This window comes from Acyrthosiphon pisum, chromosome A1 (assembly GCF_005508785.2).
Source record: "Acyrthosiphon pisum isolate AL4f chromosome A1, pea_aphid_22Mar2018_4r6ur, whole genome shotgun sequence".
NCBI lineage: Eukaryota > Metazoa > Arthropoda > Insecta > Hemiptera > Aphididae > Acyrthosiphon > Acyrthosiphon pisum.
The window spans coordinates 100,755,227-100,776,319 of NC_042494.1; the positions used below are offsets into that span (position 1 = coordinate 100,755,227).

The 21,093-nt window shown below is 28.7% G+C and overlaps 1 protein-coding gene across 1 annotated transcript in view; it reads right to left on the reverse strand.

The window, feature by feature from the left end:
* Positions 1–17,616: 17,616 nt before the first annotated feature.
* LOC100160852 (ribosomal L1 domain-containing protein 1) overlaps positions 17,617–21,093 on the reverse strand; it is an 11,219-nt gene continuing 7,742 nt past the window's right edge. The window contains exons 4-11 of the mRNA XM_029487902.1: positions 20,102–20,250; positions 19,908–20,019; positions 19,593–19,749; positions 19,407–19,534; positions 19,229–19,345; positions 18,029–18,166; positions 17,830–17,964; positions 17,617–17,746 (exon numbers count right to left, since the gene is read on the reverse strand). Coding sequence (XP_029343762.1) covers positions 17,702–17,746; positions 17,830–17,964; positions 18,029–18,166; positions 19,229–19,345; positions 19,407–19,534; positions 19,593–19,749; positions 19,908–20,019; positions 20,102–20,250 — 981 coding nt within the window. The 3' untranslated portion in view covers positions 17,617–17,701. The remainder of the gene's footprint in view (positions 17,747–17,829; positions 17,965–18,028; positions 18,167–19,228; positions 19,346–19,406; positions 19,535–19,592; positions 19,750–19,907; positions 20,020–20,101; positions 20,251–21,093) is intronic.

Below are 21,093 nucleotides of genomic sequence, written 5' to 3' on the forward strand. Positions count from 1 at the left end.
CCCCCCAAAGTACCAACTAGATTCACTTTCCTATCAGAAAAGGTACTGTTGAAGAAAATCCAAGCACTTTTACTGTCCTAAAAGGTGATGACAGACACAAAAATAAAAAAACACTCATCATTGTAAAATCAATACATTCATCGTTCCACTCAGAATCTAAAATACACAAATATGCAAATTCAAACTTTGTATTTAATTTCGCCATTTCATATAAGACAAATTTATAACTTGCAAGCAGTCCCGAACCCTATAAACAATATATTTATTAGGAGGGAAAATGTCAATGGGAGGGGTTTAAACACTGAGTATAGACGTAGGTAAATTGAATGACGGCTTCATAACATATTACATAATATAATACGCAGATGTATATTTCAACAGTGGTGGAAATATGATTATGTGTGGAGACTGGAGAAGGTGAACGGTTACGAAACAACAACCCTTCCCCATTCTTTTCCAAAAGTTCTCGTAATGAAGACCATTATATTTTTAGGGGGATTTCGATACATATACCTACATTATAGTACCTATGTGTTTAAAATGAAAAGGGATAAGACTACGTACACGGAAAAAATAATGGTGACGATTATATTATATACATATATGTTATAGGTATATAACTCACCTAAAGTAGTATAGTAAACCATATAATTTAATTGTCATCGCCTTACTGGAAAAAAAGAACGCCAACCCCCAATGGCGAAATATACACGCCGCTGCAGGCGATCGCACACTTCCTATACATACTTTTAAAAGACCGCTTTCCCGCTACCGACGGTGCAGCAGACATGCTTTCTTGTCAATTGACAAACTCACTTAAGGCCGAACGGAGATTATTAGGGATAGTAAGAGGGGTCGAGGCCAAGCCACCCGGTTGAAAGAAAAGTGACTTTTACTCAGGTTAGGTGAGGAAAGCTGCGCGTTTTCGATTGGCATAACACGTATGTCATAAATTATTAATACGAGCGCAACATATACAAGTTGTGGTCGTTTTTTATTCCCATTGAATTGTCTTGGACCTAAGCCATCGACAACAATTTTCTAAACAAAAAAAAAAATAAATAAACCACTTGCCACCCTCCTATGTAATATATAAAATGGCGCAACAGGATAAAGATGATAATATAATATATACTGACTGAAATCCAATGATGTGAAAAATTCATCGTGACTTTCCCTCTGACTTGAGGTAGTGTGGGAGGATACCGCGGATGGATTTCATTACGGTATAGGGTATAGTACGGTCGTCCGGAAGGTAAAACCGGAACCAAGGTCACGGCTGAAGTCTAATGTGGTACGCAATTTTATGTTATACATAGACTATATATCCAGCAGTGTACATAATATTATATATTATTAGAGAGAAAGTAAGAGAGAGAGAGAGATAGAGAGAGAAGGAGAGAAAGATAGTGATGCGAGTGAGACAGTATATAAATATACCTTGTCATGATGTGCGTCAAATTTCGTTGCTAGTTACGATATTTATTGCACCTCGACAACATTGATTATTATAAATTAATGACCTAAAAACCAATACGAACGACATTCATTCGACGACACGCAACATGAGATGGTGAGCTGGTCACAAAAAATATCTAAAATTATAAACTTAACATTCATTACTGAAAAATAAAAATGCATATGCCATACATAGGTACTATGTTAGTAGGTACCACAAACATTAGGTACTAATGTTCTATAATAGTAGGAACCTAAATAATAACTATAAAATAAAGACGATAAATGGTATTAACAACCACCTTTAATATTCAGAAAACAGATACCTAAATAAAACATAAATTATTATATAGGTGTTCAAGAAACATGCCCGCAGTTGTAAAAATATCAGTGCAACTGACTACTGCGCTCTAGACTACTGACTACTATTTTAGGTATAGATACCTCTATAAATAATATAGTACATAGTTGTGTCTCAATTTATCTTACACCGTTTTTCATTGTCAATATGACTCTTTTCCAATTAAAATTATTTTTTATTATTACTGAAAGTATAGGTATTATATTTGTATAAAAGGACCCCTTTCATTTTTTATTATAAAGTATGTTTTGGTTTAACCAAATTTAATAATAATTTAATTTGTTTTTGGGTTACTTTAATATTATTGGAATACAGGCTAATACTAATTTATTCGTAATTATGTCAATATTTGTATCCTTGACTTCAGATTTGCAAGGGATATTGAATTCGTCGGTATAAATGTCAAGCTTAAAATAGACGTCATTATTCGTGAAAATAATTAATACATTTCACTCACATACATATAAATTTAAAAAGATAAGTATACCTACTAGAAATTATGATTTTTATAATTTATATTATACACATATATAAACATAATTATATAACAGTTAGATTAATGTACACGATAATGACTAAAGAGCTACCTAGTGTACATTTGAATTTATTAAAGTACCAAAATTCTTATCAAACTTTAAAATTCAATAATCGACCTACAAATCATTAGTTTCTGCCTTCTGGTCACAACGGACAGGAACGCAGATAACATCAATCATATCAAACATATCGGGTAATAATGATTTGAAAACTATATTATATTTATTAATGATAAAATTGTATTAGCATTTTATAATAAATTGAGCTTATAGTAAGTACTACTGTACTTAACTATAAATAATGTATTTATTTTATATTTTGTGTACCTAATACCATTATATATTAAGGATTAGTACATAAAGCTTAACATATAAACTGCTCGTTTGGATTTAATTTTTTTAAATCGACTGTTTAATAATTTGTAGTAAGTAAGTTAAAGTTTTCATTTGGAAAAAAGTTTATATCGCTACAGAAACTCCTTAAGTTATGGTATAGAAATTTAAGTACCTATCTGAAAATGTGGTCTTTACTCTTTAAGAATACTAAAAAAATTCAAAAATCTAAATTTAAAGAACTGCATCATTAAAGGATAAAATAGGGTGAGTATGCATGGTAAACCCTTTTATAGCTACTACGGAATATAATACCTATTGCATGTCTTCGAGACATTTAGCCAACTGCCAGATATATTTTTTTGGGGATGACATCATGCAAAAAAAAAAATAATATCAATCATTATAAGTTTCGATGCATTTAAAAAAACTAAAGGATTTTAATCAGTGCACATGTAAAAGAAATAGCTAGGACACCTGTATTTATTGTTTATCATAATATATTTTATGTTATTTAATTTTACTTCTTATAATCTATCTTGTGAGTGTAGATTCCCCGTGCAAATTCCAATATTATTAGATAACACACGCATGTTTTATCATCAGCTGGATAAGTATGGATATAAATGTTTACATATACATTATACCATACAACTAGATACATTTGAATTTTTGATCATATTTTACTTAATAATACTCATTAGGTATACCAATTAATAATTACCAACGAAAGTTCGCTTTGGAGATTGTTAGGTATGCGGTATTTAGTGTAGGCTGTATACCCAATACAATTCGTATCATGCAATTGTTTCGACTTAAAAACTCGACAGTGATTTATTAAACGATTGGCCGCTTCAACGATGTCCAGTAAAATGGGCAATGACTTGTAATTCCATAAATCATAATTCATAATAATTAATAAATATTCACGTTTTTAAAGTAAACGCATAATTTTTCGAGTTTAGTCGCTTGCTAACTTTTGTATTCACATTTGATACGATTAAATGTAACGAAAAAATACTATGTAACTTAATTGCGTGACATCGTATTTAACATAATAATAATAATAATAATAATATAGTCATGAATCATGATCCACCTCATTGTATACACTATACAGTATAGCGATACAAAACCAACGGGTCTATAAAATATATCTCGATGAAAATAAAAATCCCTAGGTATATATGAGTATAGGTATAATGCTCTGTTTAAAATACATCAATCGGAATTAAATCACGAATTGTAATATTATTACTATGTGTGTGCAGACTGCAAAGTAAATTATACATTTATATGTACAATGCTACCATATCCATATTATACAATATACATAATATATTACCTTACCAACATGACACATATGTAGTATTCTGTATTTCTCGTTGTTGATGACAATATTATTGTGATTAACACAATCTGCAAACAATGAAATAACCACCTTCCAATGAATATATTATTATATAATAATATATTATCCTTTCCTTCTTTATGGAAATCAACCTTTGTCTATCCTATTTTCAAAAAAGGAAATAGATCCCTAGTTTAAAATTATCGCCCAATATCAATAATTTCTATTCTCCCTAAAATATTCTCCAAAATTATAACTCTTAAAATTACTCCTCTCTTTAAAAACATTTTAGTACCCCAACAACACGGTTTTCGTAGTCATAAATCATCTACTACTAATTTAATAACCCTCAAACACCACATATTATACTCTTTTAAAAATCACCAACAAACAGATGTTATCTACACAGATTTTGAGAAAGCATTTGACAGAGTTAACCACAAATTACTAATCCATAAACTAACAAAGATTGGCTTCGACCATCCCTTGTTATCATGGCTTGACTCTTTTTTATCCGAACGAACCCAATATGTTAAATTGAAAAACTTTATATCATCTCCTATATCAGTCACTTCTGGAGTTCCCCAAGGTGACCACCTCTCTCCTCTCCTATTTAACCTATTCATAAATGATGCTGTCTCCTCTATTACACATTCTAATATTCTCTTATTCGCTGATGACGCGAAAATCTTTAAATCCATTGCAACACCTGAAGATTGTATATTATTACAAAATTATTTAATTAGTTTTAATGATTGGTGCACTCTTAGTGAACTCACTTTAAATACTAATAAATGTCAAGTTATTTCATACTCAAAAAAACGTAACCCAATAAATTTTAATTACTGTTTATCTAATATTAATCTACTTCGTTCCTCTCTAGTCAAAGACTTAGGTATACAATTCGATTCACAATTGCTATTCAATACCCATATTTTAACTATCAAAAATAAAGCTCTATCCTTGTTTGGTATGATTAAACGTAATTGCTCAGAATTTAATGATCCTGTCATCTTCAAATGTCTCTATACTTCTCTTATCCGATCTTTACTAGAATACGCACCGATAATCTGGGATAATAATAACATTGGTCACAATAATCAAATAGAAAAAGTTCAAAATAAAGTGCTTCGCTTTATATGTTATAAGTGTAAAATTGATAGAACTCCTCACTCTGGGTACAGTAACATTCTAGGATTATTAAAAATAGATTCACTAGAAACTCGGAGAACAAATATTTACAACTCATTTCTCTCAAAACTATTGAACAATGAAATTGATGATTCGTTCATATTAAGTATTATAAATTTCAAAGTGTCTGACCATAGCACTCGTAATAATCATTTATTTTATATTCATCCAGTCTCCCAAAACTACATGTTAAATCACCCAATCAATATTTTAATGTCTTATGGTAACAATCTTAACGATCATAATTTATTTAATTAATTGTATTCTCTAAATTTGTATTATCTTGTATTTCATTGTTTATTATATATATATTTAAATATAAGGTATGACTTCTGTTAATTTTAAGTTATTTATTTTATATATTGTAACTAATGCTCAACTTATTGTAAATTACTATAGTTACTATAGTGTCACTATTGTAAATATATTTGAAATTGGACAATTTGTCCGTAAATAAATAAATAAATAAATAATTTAATTTTTTAAATTCGTAAATTAGATTTAAAAAATATAGGTTACATATCCATAATAGCTTAATAATTAGGGTAAATACTAAATAGTGATTATTTTTTGAAATATTTTTTTTAAACTTATCTTTAAATATTTGTTTCCTTAATTAGACTGTCACTTCGTGTCTTCGTGTACAACTAGTTAACTAAGTTCCACTATCTTTGATTTTGTATAAGTATACAGATAGTACCTATACTACAACAATAATTGTACCTATATCAAAGTGACATTAACTTTTTTCTACTTCATATTATTCAATGCACACAATATTATATATTTATATTATCATACACTGTTCGATTGTTTACCTATAAAAACGAAAAGATCGAACACACATAAAAGTAATAACATAATTGTTCGTCTTTTAAACCAACCTCCCTAAAACAATTTTTCCTTTTTTAACGTGAAAGACACATATTGATATTAAATTACTTGTTTGAACTCCATATATTCACTTTTATGATAATCGAAAATAACTTTTCAATATTATTGTTAAAATTATTTCTCAAGTTATCACTTATAGTATATAAGTAATAGGTAGTAATTATAGTGTGTGTAGTCATGTCGACGACTATATTGTATACATGGTGGTGTCCGATACTCATCGACATGAAGGTCAAACAAAACCTCATATTATAATATTGAGTGGGTTTGTTGAGTATTGGTTCTTAAAAATGTTCATACCACAAACAAATAAATGGCAATACACAATACACATAGTATACATAACAATCGTAAATAGTCATGTGAATAATACACCGGATTCAGCTGTTTATTTTTATATTATTTCTACACACCGCAATAACAACAAAACTTAAGGAATATTCGAAAAAAAAGTCTTCAATAATATTAACAAAGTCTTAAAAACTCTTTTCAATTAAAAATAAGATCATAAAAAGTTGGTTAAACAGCAAGATGTAACAAAATGTATAAACAACTGAGGTAAATCAATTTCAAAGTTCATTATATAATATACTTAACCTTCAGACCTTCTTATACCTAAATGTTAATATTTTTTTTAAATCTGAACAGAATCTTCAGGTACTATATCCTATATACCTAAATAATCTTGTCACTATAAGGTATTAGAAACGGAATAATGATTATAATATTATACTTATTTGTTTTTATAAATTATAGAAGTAGTTTCGAAAACAATTAACAACTGAGCTCGTTTTACTATAGTAGTATATGTATACAATTATAGGTATTTGCAGAAATGTAGTAATAGTCATAAATAATAACTAATGATTAACAACTTTTAACACGTTATATTGAATAATGTAATGGGTATATATTACGACCACCATTGTTGCGTTATATTAAAATGTCAAGTCTTAATACCTATATATCTACATAGTATATTAGTATTTATGTATGGCTATGCTGCTATAGAGTATAAACTAATAATAGATACGAATTCATTTTTTTTTTAAATGCTAAAAGAACATCGGTATAACATTTTTGAAAAATAACCGTTATTCAAACTTTAAATCACTATATTATATTAAATATTTTTTATCTATTATAGATATCAATAGCATATAACTATGATAAATTTTGTATTGAAAATGCGGATCTTAGAATTTAGAAGGAACATTTACATACCTATTGTATATAATACGCAATATACATTAGATACAAAACAATACTAAGGTAAACTAAAATATTTCAAAAATTGATGATTTATGTTTCGTTTAGGAACTATATATTGAATCACCAATATTATATTAATATACCTTGTGGATTTGGAATACCTACCTCGCCACCGCAATCGACGCCTTTATAATATACATGTCTAGATCACGTTACACAGGCTGGTTAGTGGGAGGGCGGGACGGGCTCCGTCGGGACGTTTTGACCGCCGAAAGGTTTTGACGCGATTACATCGATAGAGGTAAAACGCGAAAACTCGCACGCGCAGTATTATTATTGGGCCCAGACCGGCGGCAGCGGACCCTCGCCAATTTCGAAACGGCGCACACCTATACCCTCACGCTGTAAATATATGTGCCCAGGACACGCGCGACTACCACGCCGCACTGGCGGTCGTCACCGCGGGAAAAGCGAATTTATATAAAAACAAAAAAACATCATAGAGACGATAGTGGGAAACTCGCGCAAGATATTTTAACAACCACCTGCGTAGCATATAATATAATAGATTAAAGTATAATATTATTGTATATAAGTACGAGAACACACGCATTTGGCTTATTCGCGGCGAGACTTCCGCATCAATAAGTTCGACGACCCCGAACGTTTTTCCTTCTTTGGTTCGTCAAAAACGTTTTTTAAACAAAAGACATCGTCCGATTATAAAAATGCGTACAAGTATATATTTTATTATGTTATTAGTATATAAGTCAATGACTTAAAGTCATATATAATATAATCCTTCTCCAAAATAATCTTTAGACCCTCGCCAATTTCGAAACGGCGCACACCTATACCCTCACGCTGTAAATATATGTGCCCGGGACACACGCGACTACCACGCCGCACTGGCGGTCGTCGCCGCGGGAAAAGCGAATTTATACAAAAAAAAAAATAACGGTATAGAAACGAGTAGGAAACTTGCGCGCAAGACATTTTATCAACCACCTGCGTGGCATATAATATAATAGATTAAAGTATAATATTATTGCATATAAGTACGAGAACACACGCATTTGGCTTATTCGCGGCGCGACTTCCGCATCAATAAGTTCGACGACCCCGAACGTTTTTCCTTCTTTGGTTCGTCAAAAACATTTTTTAAACCAAAAGCATCGTCCGATTATAAAAATGTGTATATAGGTATACATTTTATTATGTTATTAGTATAATATATGAGTCCTATATAATATAATCCTCGCCCCAATCGAGCCTATAGAGTAGGTATAAGGTGGCCATTCACGCCGCACAAGTTATACAATGTATAATGTATTTAACTACCGAAGTTGTTGAAATTTATTACCGCCTATTTAAGTTTAAATTTAAATTTTAAATTTATTATACCCTCTACACCTACAATAAACACAGCGCTGTGCTATATGCTATAAACTATTCAAGTATAATAAGTGTTATCAGATTCTCTTTTAATCACACTTTTAACATTTTTCTTTTTAATCGATATACCTACTATATAATATTATGTACCTATAGTTTACGTTCATTTCGTAATTATAACTACATCAATGCCGACCACAACGATAATATTATAATACCTACATAACGACGATACACTAATGGAAAACATACAATATAATTAGGTGTAAGAGTATAAAGGTAAGCACTAAAGTAGTACCTTCTGCAGGGTTACTGAATGTACCAATATTTTACTCTTTTGTTTTATTGTACCTACGGAGAGGGTTCTTTTGAACTTCGATGATATATATTTTTTATGCTACAGTGAAGATAAAAAAAAAAAAAATCACAACCCACTATATAGCGGAACGCGTTTTAAAAGTTAATTACTGTTTTTAAAAATATAAGTTTAAATTGATATTTATGTAGGTACCTATAACGATAATAATTGTATGTCCCGCCATTCATTATCTGCAGGTATATAAAAGAAAAAAATCAAAACAAAACGAATAAATAAATTAAATTAAATCACCAGTGTTTCTTTTCTCTTCTAATTACAATATATTATATCCAAGTAGGTAGCCAGGTAGGCGTGTACTCGCCTTCTACAATAATTAAGATGTTACGAGTTATACATACTATAAACTGTGCGGCCGGTCGACTACGTTATATCGCTATATACGTGCTGATGAGAATGGAAAGATAAAAAAAAATAACCATAATAATGCAGTGACGAATTCCCACAACTATTCCAAAACTCTGATATTAAACCATTGGGGTTCAGTCGATATGTTTCGGTGCAATTACACTATGGTTTACGGTTGATGTTTCTCAACTGAGTGGTTCTGAAAATGTTCAAGTGGCTTGACAATTCGATACAAAGTTCCTCATAAGTTGTTCTTACAGTAATCTAAAAATATCAAAAATATATATACATAATTTGTGTATACACACAATACACATATAAAATAAGGTCTAACTTTAACAATAAATAAATAGTATAGTTATTTTGTTGGAGTTTAAAAAATATTATTCGTAGGGACTTGCAATTTTTCTCTAATATTGTTATCGGATTTATAGAATGTTTAGATGTCAGAAAAGATTACAATCTCCAGCAGTCCAGCTTCCATTATTGTATAATCTATAATTAATTTTTTTTTTCATATAGGTAATATTATACTCATGTTAATTCATTTTTATATTATTTTCAGGTTAAACCCAAGTCACATTTGAATGATCATTCATTATTTAAACATCATTGTTATTAGATTTTTGGGAATAAAAATGCACATAGATTGCAGTCTCCCATCCGCATTATAATGTACTTTAATATACAGGACATAGGTACATGCACGCATGTTCACAGTAAAGGCGAATTTCTGAGAGGCATAATATATATTATACCGCCTATTCGTGAACAATTGGCAGCCAAATAAACATATCGATAAAATGCGGCGAGTATATTATAGTGGAACTACGCAATATATTATATAGTATACACGATATATATATATAAACAGAACTATTATAAAGTACAACACACACATATATATATAAATTAATACATACCTGCGCGTATTTATGTCCACTCAAAAGCCACTCGGTACACGTTTTATTCCCCGAACAATAGCTCTGACATATCTGGACGGATTCCAAGCCCGTGTGGGCATTTTCCCGCGACGGTGTAATACAACTCTACGGAATGGAAAGAAATCAAAAACACAATATGATATGGCCGAGAAATCCTAATGCGATCGACAGTCGTACCGGAACTAAGTCTCGTATGGCTGGGGTACAATTATTATGCTAACCAAAGGGCTGCTATAGTAAAGAAAAATTATTCACTTATGTGGACTGTGGTTTTATTCTATCATTACAATATTATAATTTATAACTATATATTATATGTAGGTACCTACCTACTAAGAACCTATTAGGAAAATATAAAAAAAATATTAACTTACGTAAAAAATATTCACTTATTAGGTTTTATAAGTTTTATTCTATCCCAACAGAAACACTCCGCCATACTCCGTGTAAAAAACGATAAGTAAGTATAAAAAAAAGGCTTTAAAAGTTGGATATCATCTTATATAATATATAGCTAGCCAAGTCTTTAAACTATAGATATAATTTATGTTCAAATAATCTGTTAAACAATTGATAGTAAAATCAAGCCAAATTTAATTTTTTAGTAGTTTATTTTAACATGATTGATATCTATAGTTCAAAGACTTAGCTACCTATAAAATGATATCAAAACTTTTAGAGCAAGTTTTTTTACACGGAGTTTGGCGGGCGGAGTGTTTTTGTTGGGATATCACTCATTTTTTGTTGATACCTTCTTATTTCGGGAACATGTTGATTTTACAATGATGTTTTTTTATGGTGGTTGTCATATGTGTCGGATAGTGCATTACTGCATTGTAATATGGGCCGCGCGGACTATTATCAAATAAAATGTTGAAAATATAGGTACTACAATAATTACTAGTTAAATTGGTTATAACTCTGTTGATATTCAGTGCCGCAACTAGAATTTTTGAGCCCTAGGACAAAAGATTATTTAGGGGCCACTGCCCACTATCTAGCATCACTGCAACAGGGTTTAAATTAGTCAACAAATTTATTGGGGTCAGTTAGATAAAATTCAACAAACAAACATAATCTTTTTTAAAAAGTATTTCATACATGCAAAACATACATTTTAGTAAAGAACAACACTTTTTAATATCTATCATATTAATTTATTATAAATAAAAACACATGAAAGAATAAGTTCATTATAAAAGAATAAAGTAATACATTTTATAAAAGTAATATTATGTTAATATTTTAAACAAATTTCATCTTTCTTGCTTTCAAATTAGAGAAATCTTTAATTAATTTGTCTGTTTTTAATTCTGAAGTCCGCTTTTGTTCTATATTGAGTATAGCAATGTTTGAAAGTCGATTTGGCTACAAGAATTTCTTAAATAATTTTTTATAATTTTTAATTTTGAGAATGACCTTTCAGCCGTTGCTACTGTAACTGGCAGTGTTAAAAATATTGTACAAGCTACTAAAATTTCCGAGTAACTTGTTGCTATATCATTGGTAAGTATAAAATTGGCCATTTCATTTATAGTTTTTAAATTTTTATTTTTTATTAATTCTTTTAATGATAAAATCTGACCAGTAAAATCAGAACTAATTTCATCTTTATACGTTTGAATAAAATCATATAACTCCTTTACAATATTATCTTCTCTTAAAAATAAGAGATTATTTGGATTAAGAAAATCAAATGTAGTACATACATTGTCCATTGCTTTAAAACGAATATTAAGTTGCATTAAAACAGTATCTATAATAGGATAAAATACTTTAATTTTAAAGTTTTCTGTTGTTGTAGTTAACCGCCTATCTCCATCGACTTCATCAAAATGTTTTTTTGCATAAATCTGACGAGGTTCAGTATATGTAACAGGTAAGCTCCATCTCAAACACAACGACTTAGCATTATTTACCATATCTTTATAATTATTCCTCAATTAATTTATTAAATAATATACATCTTTTAATCTGTCTCGTGCATTTTGTAGATTCATATCTTGTTGTTGTAACATTTTTGAAACACCATGAAGTGGAAGGTTGCCTAAATTTTCATAATTTTCTTATTATGGTTTAGTTGATTTACTATGAGTTATACTCCTATACCTTATTTATATTTAAATTTTATATAATATATTAATATTCATTTTTAGTTTTTCAGTTTGGTGATTTAATTGTTGATATATTTAAATTTTTATATACATATAATTATATTTTTATTTAAAACGTATAACACATTTCCATGTACATATAATTTGTGAATCATAAAAAGTGGAAGGATGCCATCCCACCGTATCCCCCCTCCCACTTCAACCAATGTATTTAAGCCTCAAATAAATTATCAACATTTTCTATAATTTTCATATTATATGTTTTTCCAAAACAATCATAAATACCTTGTGTTAGCTTATTTGAAGGTGGATCTTCTTCATTGCACAGTTCTAATACATTTGTATTTGAAGTAACAGTTTCAAAAACCAGTGGTTGAATTAATGACAAAGTGCTTTCATTATGGACTTAATAGGACTTAAAATCAATGATATTGTTCCAAATGATTTGAAAACTACACCATGCACTTCTTCGTAAAATTTCCAATTACATTATTGTATTTTCAAACTTCATTATTTAACTACAAATTCGATATGCTTTCTCAAGAAATTTTTTTCATGTATGTCGTGAATCACGTAGCTTTTTGTAATTATGGTCCAGCAAGTTTTGCGTGAATTTTGCCTATATGTGTATTTTAAGGCGTACTTTTATTTTTATACAGCCGGGTCCGGGGCCTTAGTTGGATCGGTATAATAAATGTATAATATTATAACTATACATATGTATACCTACCTACTAGGTACCTTTTAGGTATATTTCTTCGATACATGTTGGAGACTTTCAATTTTAATAAACGTTTGTTTCATAATATTATAATAATATAATATATATAGGTATTTGTATATTTTGTATCATTTTCAACAAGACTTTTGTTACTTACACAAGACAGTTGAAACAAATGTTCATTCGCATATAATAAACTTGGACTAAGCATTTTAACAGATTATAAATGTGTAAAATAAAATATTAAATAGGGGAAAAATTAAACTGTGTGTGGTATATGGTAGAGAGGTTGGCCGGTGGCGGGGGAGAGGGTTATCCACATTGTAATATTCAAACCCCCCCTCCCAAAAAACAAAGTTGTAATAGTTTAGGTCGCCGAGTCGAAATGTCACTATTTTTTTTTCTAATTTCATAATTTGAATTGGAATAACTGAACTATAATATAACCATATAGGCCTATCTTACAATGAAAAGTCCAAATATGTTTAATGCTTAAAAAATGGACGGACAAAAAATTTGTACCTACATTCCAAAGTCAATTTATAAAATAGAATGTCATACTTGACGCTACGGATAATTTTACAAATTGGCCAAATTCAACTACTGAAGAACATAATTGGATTACAAAGTTTCTTCGACATTTTAAAACCGCAGAATACCTATAGCCATGGATGGAGAATGGAGATGGATGGATGGATTAGCAATTAGCTGGTCAACCAAACGTAATTACTAATAGAAAAATGAATTAATAAAAGCTAGGGTCTAAATTAAGGGAAATTATTAATCAAAATATTTAACGGCACGTCATTTTTATGTACAATTTTTCTTTTAGGCTCCAAGGCCGTTTATTATAGGACCACTTAAAAAAACTGATCCATGGGCCTATGATGTGTCAGGCAATATTAGATAACAAAGATACTTTTTTTATATCAAGTTTAGGATCGCTCTCGTTAGCTTAGATCCTATACTATCATATAATAAATGGTCTAAGCTCGTTAGTATTCACTTCCGTCGTTAACTTAGATTCCAGTAGCTTCGATTACATTGAAAGTTTTGATGCACTTACAGCTATACCTTTCTTAGGTTTCATCTGTTTATTTTCTACAACAGTCTTATTGTCTCCTTTTTTCCTAACGTCCACAGTATTTTTAGGTACTTTGACGTCCGCTTTTACTTTATCCTTGGCTGCACTTTTTTAACTTGTTTGGACTCTTTTGAACAAGATATCTCTGTAAGATCGTTGCCAGACTTCATCTCTTCAAACGCATCAGAGATTTTTACTACGCAGTGGCTCTTTTCACAACCAACGCGGAAGTCCTTCCATTCCGGAACTTGGCGGGCGAAACGAAACGAATAGACAGACCACTCGGCACTTACTAATTAATAATCAATCCCCCCCCCAGGACCAAAAAAAAAATTGTGATATTATTGATGAATTTCTTATTATTAATCATCCGTGTATACACAAACATACGTTATAATAATTTGACTATTGAGTATACCTAACACTGTACTTTACCAACAACGAAAAAAGATTTCATAACGAAATTGTGGGTGCCGTATATCAATCAAAATAGACATTTGATCGTACACAGTCAGTTAGTTGCGTGCGGACATTAATACATCTTAATACGACCAAAAACGTACTCTTTCCTTTTCGGCCGATTCACTTTTCGACCAAAAAAAAGTTTAATATAATACACAATCATTTTGTTAAGTTGGTTTCAAATAACTACTTTATAAAGTAGTGAACCAGCAACCTAATCTAATCAGTGCTAACAAAAGTGAGTAAAAAAAATGAATTATGACAGGAATTGTAATTATTATCATAGTTTTCTATATTTTATTGACAACAAAAATTATTTTTATAAATATTACGTATTCATTTATATATTTTAGTATTTTATACAACTTATATATTTTTTAATATTTCTTTATAAGTATAACATAAAGACTTATATGTAATTATTATCATTATTTATTTGTAACCTACTACTATATTTAAAAATAACTAACAAAAATAATTTTTTCTACATAAAGGCAGAGACTGGAACCTGTTGGGTGTTTCGGTTCCGGTTCCGGTTCTGGTTATTAAATTAATTTGTCTAAGGGTTCCGATTTTGTTTCGGTTTTCTAAAAAAATATAAGGGTTCTAGAACCGGTTAATACCGGTTTTGAAAAATACCGGTTAATACCGGTTTTGAAAAATACCGGTTAATTTCGGTTAATTTTGATTTCTGATTATTAAAGATTTATTAAAAAAATAGTCTGAAATAATTTATTTATTCATGTTTAAATTGTAATTATTTCATGAATATACTTTATAGAAGTTATTATGAAAAGCTAGAAAAACATTAAAACATTAAAACACAATACCAGCATCTCCATTGCTGACTGCCGCCGACATTGTCATATAAAAATATAAAATGGATTTTCTTATTTACTATTTTAGATTCTGAGCGGAGCGAGGAAGTTATTGTTTTTATAATGGTGTTTATTTTTTTTTTATATATATCCTGTTCCTGTATACAAAATTTCTTCCAGAAGGAGTGCTTCGATTTCAACATATAGTACCTTATCTTTTAGCAAATTGGATCAAGATGGTACTTTAGAGAGGTTATTTTCTGATTTTCTCCATAGTTATTTAATGCCACGGGAAAAACCACCGAAAAATTACGAAAAAACGCTAAAATGGAATTTTAATTTCTAACGCTTTGTTTATCACCATAGAAACGAATAAAAAATTATAATATTATAATATTAATTCAACTTACATGATAAAATAATTAATAACAATATAAAATATCCAGAGTGACAAACCGTCCTCGCTCAAAATCATTTTTCTTATACAATGATATTTTATCATTGAATTCAAGTCTAATACAACCCATTATACAATGACCCCCTTGTAACCTGTGATTGTTAGGAAAATGGGTAGTTTTAAAGAGAAGGTTTTAGTGTTGGTTATTTTTTTTGAAGAGGCTAAAAATGTCAGTCCTCTCCTGATATAAATATATAATAATATCAATAAATGTATTACACATTTACACATATAATATTATTATTATTGTTTTTATTTCAAAATCAAGATTTTCAAGGTAAGTTGTTAAATTCTGTATTTTAAGGTATTACAATATTTTTGTTAGGGTTACAACTTACAGACTAGTCAATAACAGCCCTTATGTAAATTGTGAATAATGAAAGTGGTCATTTTTATTTTGTTTAGTGTGTTTGGGCATCTTTGATATTTTGTAATTGTATCGAGTCCCAGAGCATAGGGGGCCTGTTTTCATTTGATGCTTCTAGAATAGAATGTAATTTTTTCCAAAATATCGAGTAAAAAATAAATCATGTTTTGTAATATAAAAAATAATAAAATGTAAAATATTATGTTGCAATAATTATCTTAGAAATAGATATTATATCCAAGGGAATTATATTATATAACTTGGTTCTAGTATTTATTTACCACTGATTAATATGTACATGTATGTACATTTAATGCTAACTTCGTACATATTTTTTTATTTGGCTAGATTTTATTAATTTATTGTGACAAACCATTATAACTTATATTTAAAATTGATATAGGAAGGTCTAATTTAAAGAACTGTCAAAGTAGAATAAATTCATTTTTATATTAACTGTCATTGTTTATCCAATTATGAGATGACTTTTATAATTTATAAACCTTGGATATTTTATACTTAGTTTAATAAATCTATGGTTTTTTATAGTTAATTTATCATAAGATAAGACAAAATTACTTTCTGAATCCAAGAGGAAATTTATCAATTTTGTACGTATAAGATTTATCCATCACAACGGAAAACGTTAAAGCATTTAGTATGAAATAAAAATAAAATAAACTAAACATAATAATATGGTAAGTTGTTTATATTGAATTTGGATTATTAGTATTTAGTAACAAAAAGTTTGGGAAAAGACCAGTTATAGATAACCTATAGGTGAAAAGTAAGATTTTTCAATTTATGTAAATATTAAAAAGGCCACAGTACAATTTTTGTAGTGGCGCGGTGGTCCTAAATATCAGACCTCCCCTGATATAACAAGATGGATAAATAATTACGCATAATAAAATATTAAGTGCTTTGTACTTACCAATGATTATTATATTTATTTCAAAATCAAGATTTTTAAGAGTAGTTGTAAAGTGAAATTCTATATTTTAAAATGTTATAATATTTTTGTCAGGGTTACAACAATCACTTACTGTTCCTCATGTAAATTATTAATAATGAAAGAGGTAATATTATTTTGTACCTACGAATCAAGAGTTTGTGTGATAATTCAACAGATATAATTGATTTTACTAAATATTTAAGGGTAACTAATAAGTTAAAATATAATGTAAACATATATTTCATATTTGCAATGCAGAACTTATAAATGTTTTAATACAGCAAAATAAAAATATAATTATCACAAAATAAATCTTTATATTAGCTATTTCATTAATTTCTTCTTTTTTATTGCTTTAGTCATTTTATTCTGTAAATAAAATATAGAAATAAAAATTATACAAACATACTATACGAAAAAATATTAAATATTTTAATCAAATTCATACTTACATTTTTAGCTTTTGGGGATTTATTTTTATTTTTGTTGACTGGAATATCCTTTTCTACGTTTGCTTCTTCGTTTTCTTGCTTCTTTTTCTTTTCTACATTTCCTGCTTCCTTTTCTTGCTTCCTTTTCTTTTTTGACTAATAAATTAAATACAATTAATATATGAATAAATTACAAGATATTTTTTATACACAGAGATACCTGTAATTTTTTTGTTTCTACAAATTCCATCAAATATTCTTCTTCAGCGTCATCACCTTTTTCACCTTCAGAATCAGCTTCGTCAGATTCTGAACAATTATTTTTAATTTCATCCTTCTCAATTGAAACATCAGATTTCTAACATTTAAAATAGTTTAGAATTAATGCATAATTTTAAGTATACAATAATATGATATATAGAATTTTAAAAAATATTATAATTTTTTAATAAGGGCCAGTTTCACCATCTACTTTAAACTTCGATTAAAGTTAACCGGCCGAATTTGCCCAGTTAAAATATCTGTTATCAGTCGATTAAGCGTAATCGAAGTTTAAAGTAGTTGGTGAAAGCGGCCCTAAAGCAGATACCTATATATTCCTATGCATATTTTTTTCGGATTGATCCTATTATATACAAAGTATAAAATATGCACTTGTTCGTTTAATACTTAATACATATTTTATAATAATGAGAATTATATTTCTATGATTTTCATGTTTATTGAGCACTACGTATTTTGTGTATTTGACTATATTATGGACTATGGTTATTATTTTCAATAAACTTTAAGAGAAAAAAACGTAGATTATATGATTTCATACAATTATTTTTAACCCGTAAGTGGGTACAGTGAACAAAAATTATGCTAATAGTATGGTGAGACCAACCAGTGGTCTTCAACCTTTTTGGACTCGCAACCCACCTTTTTAGGCCTACATTTTTCACTTCCCACCTAAACTTTGTAGAAAAACAAAAAAAAAACAAAATTGCTTAGTGCCTTGTATAGTAGTACTACCTATTATAACTGAATAAACTGAATATACAGTGATTTGATATCCATTATATTATAGTATATAGATTATAATATAGTAGTCCTAGACCAATTAGTTTTGTTAATCATATTAAGACCATATTTTTAAATTTTCCATCGCATTATTTGTAGAAATGATATATTGACAGTGTCAACTTTTATTTGACTATCATTTTTTCGACTCAAATTTAATAAGTTTAAAGAAATTAATTAATTGTTTAGACATTTATTAAGAAGTAAACAAAAACAAAAAACTGCAGCGGTCTGTGGGACCAAACCATATCACTATATATTTTTAATGCATATATTTTGCATATTGAAGTTGATTTAGCGCATACAAATTACAAATCCCTATTCTCATTATTAAAGTATGATTACAACAACTAACTTCAACTTCTTCATTATCTTCCTCAATAGCAGAATCGTCACTGTCATTTTGTTTATTTTTTTTATTAGATACATTATCATCATTGTCATCATCAAAATCTGATTCTTCTTCAGATCCCTAAAAAAAATAACTAAAATTTACACTGCACAAATATTTTAACTTAGGTTCATGAGCTCACCGACAACAATGTGACATCTCCATTTGGTTTTACTAATACACGTTTTCCAAACAATTCACCTTCAACTTCTTTATCCTTTGAATACAATTTAGATTTAGTATATGGTCCTTCAATTTCATTCCTGGATTCTAAATTAAAATTTTTTAATAAAAACACATTTTTTTTGTCCCTCAAATAGACACTTACTCAATGAATAATATACAGGCAATGATTCAGATGTTGGACTCTTAATCAATAGACACCTGATATTTTTTAGGCCACCGGGATAACTATGTGCTAAATTATTAAAGGCAGCTATGATGTTTTCAGCAACTTGCTGAGCTGTTTGTTGCATATGACCTACCTAGAATAATATTACAATGTCTCATTATTATACTTTTTAACATCAAATGTTTGTGGGAACCAACATTCATTCAATATTAGAAAATATTTTATATAGTACTGAGGTTACAATTAAAAAAAACAAAAATATAAGCAAGGTCAACTTGATTAACAACATACTTGAACAGTTTTTGTAGTTCCTCTGTAATCAAGGAAAAAGGATGTCTTGTGTAGCTTTGATTCTATTTCAGCTTTTAAGTGCTTTTTTGCTAATTTAACAGTAATTGGGAGCCTGAAAAAATTTTTAATTACCTCTTAATAATAGATTTTGCTTTATTTTAACAGCCATGTCACAAAATCTATTATCAACTTACTTTCGTTTAATATAAAATTCTTTTCCCAATTTCTTAACCAAAAATCCGCTTATCTTCTGATCAATCAAAAAAATGTCATGTGAATTACACAAATTTCGTCTAGCCTCATATTCATTAAACTCCACTCGAATTTGTCTTGCTGGCAAAATCTTAAAAAAATTTTAATTTTTAATGTTTTTATGATCTTATACATTTTTAGTGTGTTATCTATACCTAACATCTTAATTATAACATTAAATAAATACATATTATACAGTGTCAGCCTGGCCATGGCCGCTTAGCTCTTTGGTTTTTTTTTTTTACAGTCTTGTAAATATTTTATTTGTTTTGCAGGTTCTTATATAAGGAGTAGTGACTTCGCAAAGTATTTATCAAAATATTTAACGGTACGTAATTTTTAAGCACAATTTTTCTTTACAGGGTCTAAGGCCATTAATTTATGGGTATTAGGAAAAAATAGCCCCGTACCAACAAAATACATAACACTTTTTTACTATACATTTTATAAATTTAAATGTTTAAACAATATAATATCTATATTTCAATATAATTATGTAAAACTTTTTTTGACATCTATTTAACCATAATATATAATATTTGCTTAATAATTTTTATATACTTTTGTATCATAATAATATTTAATAGCATAATACACCAAACATTTTAATCTATACTTTTATAATATTTTATAATAAGAGTAATACATGGTAAGGAATGTTATTTAACTATCTATATATATATATAAATTTTGTGTCACAATGTATGTTCTCGATAAACTCCGAAACTACTGAACGGATTTTGATAAAATTTGGTAACCATTTATAATATGGTACAACTTAAAAGATAGGCTAATTTAAAAAGGGAGAGGACCAACTCCGAGAGGTGATCAAATGGGAATTTTATGATTTCCAATGGAAATTTTTGTTTATAAATGGTTGCCATGGATTTTAAAGCTATTATATTAATAATAATAGTAAAAAAAAAAAACTATT